The sequence below is a fragment of the Dendropsophus ebraccatus genome, chromosome 8 (assembly GCF_027789765.1).
Source record: "Dendropsophus ebraccatus isolate aDenEbr1 chromosome 8, aDenEbr1.pat, whole genome shotgun sequence".
Taxonomy (NCBI): Eukaryota; Metazoa; Chordata; class Amphibia; order Anura; family Hylidae; genus Dendropsophus; species Dendropsophus ebraccatus.
This window is the reverse complement of record NC_091461.1, coordinates 127,256,749-127,268,843: the sequence shown is the minus strand read 5'-3', so window position 1 is coordinate 127,268,843 and position 12,095 is coordinate 127,256,749. Positions and strand designations below refer to the sequence as shown.

Genomic DNA, 12,095 nt, shown 5'->3' with positions numbered 1-12,095 from the left:
GCCAAGCTTCAGAATTTTATTTTTTTATTTTTTTGCACAAAAGCTGAGAAATATAGTACATGTGGGTTGTAGTAGTTTAAAAGATAGGAGGTATAGTAGCTGAGGGCAGTAGTAGCAGTATTTTAGATGAGGGTTGTAGCAGCAGTATTTTAGATGAAGAGATTAATAGTAACAGCAGCAGTATAGCAGATGAGGGGAGTAGTAGTAGCAGCAGCAGTATTGTAGATGAGGGGAGTAGTAGTAGCAACAGTATTGTAGATGAGGGGAGTAGCAGTAGTTGCAGTATTTTAGATAAGAAGAGTAGAAGTGGCTGTATTGTAGATGAGGTGAGTAGTAATAGTAACAGTATTGTAGATGAGGGCAGTAGTAGCAGCAGTAGTAGTAGTATTGTAGATGAGTTGGGAAGTAATAGTAGCAGCAGTATTGTTGATCAGGGGAGTAGTAGCAGCAGTATTATTGATGAGGGTAGTAGTAGCAGAAGCAGTTTTGTAGATGAATAAGGTGGTAGAAGATGAGGGGTTTTGTAGTAGTAACAGTATTGTAGTTGAGGCAAGTAATAGTAGTAGAGGTGTTGTAGGTGAATGGAGTAGTAGTAGCAGCAGTATTGTAGATGAGGGCAGTAATAATAGCAACAGTATTGTAGATGAGGAGTGTTGTAGTAGTAGATGATGGGTGTGGTAGTAGTAACAGTTTTGTAAAGGAGAGAAGTTGCAGCAGTAGCGTTGTAGATGAGGAAAGTAGTAGTAGCAGTATTCTAGATGAGGGGAGTAGCAGTAGTATTGCAGATGAGGAAAGTAGTAGTGGCAGCAGTAGTATTTTAGATGGGGGTGTAGTAATAGCAGCATTATTGTAGATGAGGGGTGTGGTAGTAGTAAAAGTATTATATATGGGGGGAGTAGTAGTAGCAGTATTGCAGATGAGGGGAGTACAGTCATGGGCAAAAGTTTTGAGAATGACACAAATATTATATTTTCCCATGATCCTCTGCCCTCTGGTTTTTCTGTGTGTTTGTCAGATGTTTTTATCACATACAGAAATATAATTGCAATCATATTATAATAATAATTATAGTAATAATTTTATTTGTATAGCGCCAACAGATTCCGCAGCGCTTTTTTTCCCAATGCATACAGTACAGAGGTACATAATACACAGTTAAATAATTAGAATAAATAAAAACAACATAAAAATGCAAAGTATAAACGAGACCTGCTCGTTGGAGCTTACAGACTAACAACTTGGGTGACACCAGGCATAAGTGCTTCATTTGTCCATGGTCCAGCCATTGTACATAGTTGGAAATACAGGATGAGCCAGTAACAACGCCAAAGTAAACATATAGAGTGCAGGAACCGTCAGATAGAGCGAGGGAAACAGAAGGGGGAAACAAGTTTAGGGAACATTATAAGTGAACCTGAAGAGATGAGTCTTCAGGGCACGCTTGAAACTGTGAATATTGGGTATGAGTCTGATGTCTTTAGGTAGGGCATTCCAGAGAACTGGTGCAGCACTAGAGAAGTCTTGGAGGCGGGAATGAGAGGTTCTGATTATGGAAGATGTTAAGGTTAGATCATTTGCAGATCGTAGAGCACTGGAAGGATGATAGGTGAAAATGAGGGAGGAGATGTATGGAGGGGCAAAGTTGTGGAGAGCTTTATGGGTGAGGGTGAGGAGCTTGAAGTGGATTCTAGATTTAATGGGTAACCAGTGCAGTGACGTCGGTATAGCGGCTGGAGAGGAAGATTAACCTAGCTGCTGCGTTAATGATAGACTGGAGAGGGGAGAGCTTAGAGAGAGGAAGACCAATTAGTAGGGAGTTACAGTAGTCAAGACGGGAATAGATCATGGCGACAGTCAGAGTCTGAGCGGTGTCAGTGGTGAGAAATGGGCGGATTCTGGAGATGTTTTTGAGATGAAGATGACAGGAGTGTGCAAGAGCTTGTATATAGGGAGTGAAGGATAGATCGGAGTCTAGCATAACCCCCAGGCATGGAGCCTGATGCACAGGAGTGATGCTAGTACCACAGACTGAGAGGGAGATGCCGGGTTTAGGTTTGTTAGAGGGAGGAAATACCAGAAGTTCAGTTTTAGAGAGATTAAGTTTGGGAAATCGAGAGGTCATAGTGTTAGAGAGAGCAGATAGACAGTCACTAGTATTTTGCAGGAAGGCAGGGGAGATGTCACGGGAGGAGGTATATAGCTGGGCTGATGTCACAGGAGGAGGTATATAGCTGGTGTAATATCACAGGAGGAGGTATATAGCTGGGTGTCATCAGCATAAAGATGGTATTGGAAACCAAACCTGCTGATCTGTCCGATGGGGGCTGTATAGAGGGAGAAGAGGAGGGGACCCAGGACTGACCCCTGGGGAACCCCAACAGTAAGAGGTAGGGGACAGGAAGTAGAGCCAGAAAAGGATACGCTGAAAGAGCGGTCAGAGAGGTAGGAAGAGAACCAAGAGAGAACAGAGTCCTTGAGGCCAAGAGAGCTGAGCATGGAGAGGAGAAGCCGGTGGTCCACAGTGTCAAACGCTGCTGAGAGATCCAGGAGAATCAGTATGGAGGAGTTTCCTTGTGACTTGGCCTTCAGGAGGTCGTTTGACACCTTGGTAAGAGCAGTTTCAGTGGAGTGAAGGGATCGGAAGCCGGATTGTAGAGGGTTGAGAAGAGAGTTGTCAAGAGAGATAGCGGGTAAGGCGAGAATAGACAAGACGTTCTAGGAGAAACAGGTCAATAGTTGGCTGCAAAAGATGGGTCTAGAGAAGGTTTTTTCAGCAGTGGGGTATAATAGAGTGTTTAAATGAGGAGGGAAAGATTCCAGAGGAGAAGGAGAAGTTGAATATTTTAGCGAGGTGAGTAGTGACAGCGGGAGAGAGGGACTGGAGGAGGTGTGAGGGAATAGGGTCACTAGGGGGGCAGGTAGTGGGACGAGAGGAGCTTGGCAACTTCTTCCTCTGTCACTGGATCAAAAGCTGAGAGCGACGAGGGAGTGGGAGAGGGAAGGGTATCTATTATGATGAGTAACAAAAGCTTATATTGACAGTTAGAATGAGTTAATGCAGCAAGTCAATATTTGCAGTGTTGCGCCTTCTTCTTCAGGACCTCTGCAATTCTCCCTGGCTGCTCTCAATCAACTTCTGGACCAAATCCTGACTGATAGCCGTCCATTCTTGCACAATCAATGCTTGCATTTTGTCAAGATTTTTTGTTTTTTGTTTGTCCACCCGTCTCTTGATGATTGACCACAAGTTCTTAATGGGATTAAGATCTGGGGAGTTTCCAGGCCATGGACCCGAAATCTCTGTTTTGTTCCTTGAGCCATTTAGTTATCACCTTTGCTTTATGGCAAGGTGCTCCATCATGCTGGAAAAGGCATTGTTGATGGCCAAACTGCTCTTGGACGGTTGGGAGAAGTTGCTCTCGGAGGACATTCTGGTACCATTCGTTATTCATGGCCGTGTTTTTAGGCAAGGCTGTGAGAGAGCCGATTCCCTTGGCTGAGAAGCCACCCCACACATGAATAGTTTCAGGAAGCCGGTTACAGTTGGCATGAGACAAGACTGGTGGTAGCGCTCACCTCGTCTTCTCCCAATAAGCTGTTTCCCAGATGTCCCAAACAATCGGAAAGGGGATTCATCAGAGACAATGACTTTCCCCCAGTCCTCAGCAGTCCACTCCCTGGACCTTTTGCAGAATATCAGTCTGTCCCTGATGTTTTTTTCTGGAGAGAAGTGGCTTCTTTGCTGCCCTCCTTGAGCCCAGGCCTTGCTCCGCAGTCTCACAGTGCAGATGCCCTCACACCTGCCTGCTGCCATTCCTGAGCAAGCTCTGTACTGCTGGTAGCCCCATCCCGCAGCTGACCACACTTTTAAAAGACAGTCCTGGCACTCGCTGGTCTTTCTTGGGCGCCCTGAAGCCTTTTTGGCAACAATGGAACCTCTCTCCTTGAAGTTCTTGATGATGCGATAGATTGTTGACTTAGGTGCAATCTTTCTAGCTGCGATACTCTTCCCTGTTAGGCCATTTTTGTGCAGTGCAATGATGACTGCACAGGTTTCTTTAGAGATAACCATGGTTACCAGAAGAGAAACAATGATGCCAAGCTCCAGCCTCCTTTTATAGTGTCCAGTGGTGTCATTCTTACTTAATCATGACAGACTGATCTCCAGCCCTGTCCTCATCAACACCCACACCTGTGTTACTGGAGAAATCACTTAAACAATGTTAGCTGCTCCTTGTAAGGCCGGGCTGCAATGATGCTGACGTGTTTTGGGGGGATAAAGTTCATTTTCTAGGCAAATATTGACTTTGCAGGTAATTGCTGTTAAGCTGATCCCTCTGTATAACATTCTGGACTATATGCAAATTGCCATTTTAAAAACTGAAGCAGTAGACTTTGTTAAAATGTATATTTGTGTCATTCTCAAAACTTTAGGCCATGACTGTAGCAGCAGCAGTGTTGTAGATGAGGAGTGTAGCAGAAAATGACCAGGCAACCTGATGTGCCGGGCCCCGGCTGGTATAGAGGTAGTTACATCTTACTAGGCTGCAGAAAGGTCCTGGAAGTAGATTAGGCAGCACAGGCCGCAGGTCATGATAAGAGTGCCTCCACTAATGTGAATAATGAGAAGAGATACTTCCAGGACCTTTGGTCTGTGCTGTGAGATCAACTTCCAGGACCTTCTAAGTTAATTGTGAAAAAAAACAACAAAAAAATTACTATTAACTGTTCAGTCCTAGTAGTTGGCCTCCCCAGTAGTGCCCCACATAGTTTTCAACCCCTACAGTAGTGCCCACTAAGTAATTACTCCTCCCATTAGTGCCCCACACAGTGATTACTGACCCTATTAATGATGCCATTAGTGCCCCAACACAGTAATTAGTCCCCCCCATTAGTGCCCCCACAAAATAATTACTCCTGCCATAAGTGCCTCACAGTAATTATTCCCCTATTAGTGCCCCCACAAAGTAATTACTCCCCCCATTAGTGCCCCCACACTAATGACACAATGATTAATGACACCATTAGTGCCCCTACACAGTAATTATTCCCCCCATTAGTGCCTCACACAGTGATTACTGACCCTATTAATGATGCCATTAGTGCCCCCACACAGCAATTAATTATACCATTAGTGCCCCCATGCAGTAATTACTCCCCCATTAGTGCCCCCACGCAGTAATTACTCCTCCCCATTAGTGCCCCCATGCAGTAATTACTCCCCCCCCCTTTAGTGCCACCACGCAGTAATTACTCCTCCCCATTAGTGCCCCCACGCAGTAATTACTCCTCCCCATTAGTGCCCCCATGCAGTAATTACTCCCCCATTAGTGCCCCCACGCAGTAATTACTCCTCCCCATTAGTGCCCCCATGCAGTAATTACTCCCCCCCCCTTTAGTGCCACCACGCAGTAATTACTCCTCCCCATTAGTGCCCCCTCGCAGTACTTACTCCTCCCCATTAGTGCCCCCACGCAGTAATTACTCCTCCCCATTAGTGCCCCCACGCAGTAATTACTCCTCCCCATTAGTGCCGCTTGTGTAATTGGAGCAGGCTAGACTTACCTTTCCTGTGTTTCCCGGCTGCAGGACATGCTCGTCACAGGAACTGATTGTGATTATGTCACCACGCTGCCTGTGTTTGGACGCAACACCGTCCTCTATTTTATCAATTGATTTCCTCGGTGGGCCAAAAATAATGGCACTGCAAGCCAGAGTTTGACATGCTTGCTTTAAAAGGAATGCCAGCTTTATATAATGCCAGAGCAAAAAAAAAAATAAATAAATAAAATATATATATATATATATATATATATATATATATATATATATATATATATCTATATCATAAAAATGAAAGTCTGTCTGTCTGTGTGTCTGTCCTGTCTGTCCTCTATAGACTTCCAAACGCCTGAACCGTTTGACCCCAAATTTGGCACACAGATACATTGGGTGCCCGGGAAGGTTTTAGCGAAGGTCCCGTCCCCGCCAGATGTACAGGAGGGGGAGGGGAAAGAGAGGCGCCCCATAGAGATGAATGGGAAAATCTCCTCACTGCAAACACAGGTGATATAATTAGTAAACGGCAGTTGGAGCCTTAGCAACCAATAGGATTACTGCTTTCATTTTCACAGGGAATTGTGGTTGCTAGGGAAGCTGCCTCACAACATCCACAGTAATAACTGGTAGACCCCCTACTCCATCTATACAGTACAGGTATACAGGGCTCCCTACTCCATCTATACAGTACATGTATACAGGGCCCCCTACTCCATCTATACAGTACATGTATACAGGACCCCCTACTCCATCTATACAGTACATGTATATACAGGGCCCCCTACTCCATCTATACAGTACATGTATACAGGACCCCCTACTCCATCTATACAGTACATGTATACAGGATCCCCTACTCCATCTATACAGTACATGTATATACAGATCACCTACTCCATCTATACAGTGCATGTATATACAGGACCCCCTACTCCATCTATACAGTGCATGTATATACAGGACCCCCTACTCCATCTATACAGTACATGTATATACAGGACCCCCTACTCCATCTATACAGTACATGTATATACAGGACCCCCTACTCCATCTATACAGGACATGTATATACAGGACCCCCTACTCCATCTATACAGTACATGTATATACAGGACCCCCTACTCCATCTATACAGTACATGTATATACAGGACCCCCTACTCCACCTATACAGTACATGTATATACAGGTCACTACAGGTATAGCAAACTGTGACTGGGTAACACCGCCACACCAGACCTGACCAATACCGCCATACTGTGACTGGGTAACACTGCCATACCAGACCTGACCAATACCGCCATACTGTGACTGGATAACACTGCCATACCAGACCTATCCAGTCACAGTATGGCGGTAAGGGTTAGGTCTGGTATGGCAGTGTTATCCAGTCACAGTATGGCGGTATTGGTCAGGTCTTGTATGGCAGTGTTATCCAGTCACAGTATGGCGGTATTGGTCTGGTCTGGTATAGCGGTGTTATCCAGTCACAGTATAGCGGTATTGGTCAGGTCTCGTATGGCAGTGTTATCCAGTCACAGTATGGCGGTAAGGGTTAACACTGCCATACGAGACCTGACCAATACTGCCATACTGTGACTGGATAACACCGCTATACCAGACCAGACCAATACCACCACACTGTGACTGGATAACACCGCTATACCAGACCTGACCAATACCGCCATACTGTGACTAGATAACACTGCCACACCAGACCTGACCAATACCGCCATACTGTGACTGGATAACACCGCCATACCAGACCTGACCAATACCACCATACTATGACTGGAAAAAAACTGCTATACCAGACCTGACCAAAACCACCATACTGTAACTGGATAACACTGTCATACCACACCTGACCAATACCGCCATACTGTGACTGGATAACACTGCCATACCAGACCTGACCAATACCGCCATACTATGACTGGATAACACTGCCAGACCTGACCAATACTGCCATACTGTGACTGGATAACATCACTATACCAGACCTGACCAATACCGCCACACTGTGACTGGAGAACACCGCCACACCAGACCTGACCAATACCGCCATACTGTGACTGGATAACACCGCCATACCAGACATGACCAATACCGACACACTGTGACTGAATAACACTGCCATACGGGTAAATACGACCCTGCAGGTATACAGGACACTACAGGTATACAGGACCCCAAAACTATACACTACAGGTGCACGGGACCTCCACAAACTATATACTACAGGTATACAGGACCCTAAACTTTACACTACAGGTATACAGGACCCCAAAACTATACACTACAGGTACACAGGACCTCCACCAACTATATACTTCAGGTATACAGGAACTCCACCAACTATATACTACAGGTATACAGGACCCCAAAGCTATATACTACAGGTATACAGGAACTCCACCAACTATATACTACAGGTATACAGGAACTCCACCAACTATACACTACAGGTATACGGGACCTCCACCAACTCTATACTACCGTTATACAGGACCCTCAAACTATGCACTACAGTTATACAGGACCCCCGAACTATATAGTACAGGTATACAAGACCTCCACCAATTATACACTACAGGTATCCAGGACCCTCAAACTATAAACTACAGGTATACAAGACCTCCACCAACTATACATTACAGGTATACAGCACAAACTATATACTACAGGTATACAGGACCCCCTGAACTATACAGTACAGGTATACAGGACCTTCACCAACTGTACACTGCAGGTATACAGGACCTCCCTCAACTATACACTATAGGTATACAGCCCCCCCAACTATGCACTACAGATATGCGAGTCCCCTAAAAACTATACATTGTGGGTATACAGAACCCCTCCAACTATGCACTACAGGTATACACTAATTCCACTGATTAACTCAGATGAAACAATACCTTAAGCTTGGCCTCCTGGGCACCTTAGAACAAATCTAATTAACACACTGACACTTTATACCCGGGCAGCGCCGGGTACATTTTCGAGTCTATATCATAAAAATGAAAGTCTGTCTGTCTGTCCTTCTGTCTGTCTGTCCGTCTGTCCCATATAGACTTCCAAACGCATGAACTGTTTGACCCCAAATTTGGCACAAAGATACATTGGGTGCCCAGGAAGGTTTTAGCGAAGGTCCCGTCTCCGCCAGATGTACAGGAGGGGAGGGGGAAGAGCGGCGCCCCATAGAGATGAATTGGAAAATCTCCTCACTGCAAACACAGGTGATATAATTAGCTGCAGCTGCCCAGAGAAAACGGCAGATGGAGCCTTAGCAACCAATAGGATTACTGCTTTCATTTTCACAGGGAACTGTGGTTGCTAGGGCAGCTGCCTCACAACATCCACAGTAATAACTGGTAGACCCCCTACTCCATCTATACAGTACATGTATACAGGGCCCCCTATTCCATCTATACAGTACATGTATACAGGGCCCCCTACTCCATCTATACAGTACATGTATACAGGGCCCCTTACTCCATCTATGCAGTACATGTATACAGGGCCCCCTACTCCATCTATACAGTACATGTATACAGGACCCCCTACTCCCTCTATACAGTACATGTATACAGGACCCCCTACTCCATCTATACAGTACATGTATACAGGACCCCCTACTCCAAATATACAGTACATGTATATACAGGACCCCCTACTCCATCTATACAGTACATGTATATACAGGACCCCCTACTCCATCCATACAGTACATGTATACAGGGCCCCCTACTCCATCTATACAATACATGTATACAGGGCCCCCTACTCCATCTATGCAGTACATGTATACAGGACATTACAGGTTTACAGCACCCCCTACTCCTACTATACAGTACATGTATACAGGGCAGTATTACCAGCTGCTGCTGCCCTAAGCGCTAAACCTAAGAAGACACCCCATCGTCACTCTCCAATTAGCATCAGGATTGGTAGGTAATGGCTCCAGACATCACATTTAACACCGCCATACCAGACCTGACCAATACCACCATACTGTGACTGGATAACACTGCCACACCAGACCTGACAAATACCGCCATACTGTGACTGGATAACACTTTCATAACACACCTGACCAATACCACCATACTGTGACTGGATAACACTGCTATACCAGACCTGACCAATACCACCATACTGTGACTGGGTAACACCTCCATACCAGACCTGACCAATACCGCCACACTGTGACTGGATAACACTGCAACACCAGACCTGACCAATACCGGCACACTGTGACTAGATAACACTGCCATACCAGACCTGACCAATACCGCCATACTGTGACTGGATAATACTGCCACACCAGACCTGACCAATACCGCCATACTGTGACTGGATAACACTGTCATATCAGACCTGACCAATACCGCCATACTGTGACTGGATAACACCGCCTCACCAGACCTGACCAATACCGCCATACTGTGACTGGATAACACTGTCATAACACACCTGACCAATACCACCATACTGTGACTGGATAACACTGCCATACCAGACCTGACCAATACCGCCATACTGTGACTGGGTAACACCTCCATGCCAGACCTGACCAATACCACCATACTGTGACTGGGTAACACCTCCATACCAGACCTGACCAATACTGCCACACTGTGACTGGATAACACTGCCAGACCTGACCAATACCGCCTTACTTTGACTGGATAACGCTGTCATATCAGACCTGACCAATACCGCCATACTGTGACTGGATAACACCGCCTCACCAGACCTGACCAATACCACCATACTGTAACTGGATAACACTGTCATACCATACCAAATAACACCGCCACACCAGACTTGACCAATACCGCCACACTGTGACTGGATAACACTGTCATATCAGACCTTACCAATACCGCCATGCTGTGACTGGATGAATCTGCCATACCAGACCTGATCAATACAACCATACTGTGACTGGATAACACCGCCATACCAGACCTGACCAATACCGCCACACTGTGACTGGATAACACTGCCACGGCACCTCCACCAACTCTATACTACAGGTATACAGAACCCCAAAACTACACACCACAGGTATACAGGAACTCCACCAACTATATACTACAGGTATACAGGATCCTCAAACTATACACTACAGGTATACAGGACCCCCGAACTATATACTTCAGGTATACAAGACCTCCACCAACTCTATACTACAGGTATACAGGACCCCCTATACACACTGACACTTTATACCCGGGCAGCGCCGGGTACATTTTCTAGTATATGTATGTGTGTGTGTGTGTATATACATAATATAAAATCTCTATCTATCTGATAGGGAACTGAAACCAATGATAGTGGATGGCTGTTTGAGAAGTTTTAAAATGAGTTTCTTTTCTTATAAGCTCAATTGTCTTCTAAGCCAGGCGGAGCTGCAGCTTGCTAGCCTTCTCCCTCTTGGCTGTAAGCCATGCAGAAGAGGGAGGAGATGTCCATGCTGCACCTCAGCCTGGCCTCCACAACTCCTTAACAGCCGTCAGCTAAGAGACGGGTAAAATGCCTCACTGTGTTCTCCATGTTACTTACTGACGTATCAAATTAGGATGAAGATTTCATTCATGTAAAAGTTGAAGATCTAGCAGAAGAAGATGATGGCGGGACTTATGCAAACGGCAGTAAGGAGTGTAAGGAGGAAGAAACTCCTATAGATATCACCACAGGTAGGTAATAGTCTTAGATTCTTTGTCCTCAGCCAAAAACAACCCTTATTTTCATTTCCTTTAAAATCAGCAACTACAATAATGTAGACACATAAGGGGTTTCTCAGCCCATCATCCCATGTACTAAAGCCAGTCACTATGGCTGTTACGTGTGTATACGTCCATATCCTATCCAGGAAGGTGTGCCATTGAATACCACGGTGTACAGGTAGCAGGACTGTTACCACAAACATAGTCATCTATTAACTACGGTTCCATTTCTTGCATTTATACATTTTTTTCATTGGGACTTAAAAGCGTGGTCTACTGCTCTGACGAGTTTCACAAACAAGCACATTCATGAAATGGCCAGAATGTAGTGACTGGTTTACTACATTTGAGCCTTTTGATTGGTTCACTGTCTGTACGCTGTTGGCACACCTTAGGGGCCTATTCCACGAGAGCGATAATCGGCCGAATCGGGCCGATTTGGCCGATTATCGCTTGGTGGAATAGAGAAAATGATCAGCCGATGATCGTGTCATCGGGGGGTGGTGATCCCTACCTATTGGGAGGTATTGGTTATAGTTTGTAAATGTTGCCAATGGCAGAATACCTAAATTTACCCAATAGTTAAAATGTAACTTTTATTTGAATATACTTAAGATGAATCACCAGTGTATAACATTTATTTACAGTGCTCAAGTTAAAATAGGTGTGCAGTTGCTATATACTTCATAAGTACTGTGTAGTGCTAATAGAACTGAGCTAGTATGCTTGCAATGGTACCTTTAGTACAACTTCAGGGTTATTGTCACCACTGAGCGTTGTTCTTATTTCTGAGTATTAT

The 12,095-nt window shown here is 45.2% G+C and overlaps 1 protein-coding gene across 2 annotated transcripts in view; it reads left to right on the top strand.

Moving 5' to 3' along the window:
• The window catches only part of LOC138799941 (zinc finger protein OZF-like), a 57,242-nt gene that overhangs the window by 20,803 nt on the left and 24,344 nt on the right, over positions 1–12,095 (top strand). For both annotated transcript variants that reach the window (XM_069981732.1, XM_069981733.1), the window contains exon 4: positions 11,149–11,266. In XM_069981732.1, the coding sequence (XP_069837833.1) occupies positions 11,149–11,266 (118 nt within the window). The remainder of the gene's footprint in view (positions 1–11,148; positions 11,267–12,095) is intronic.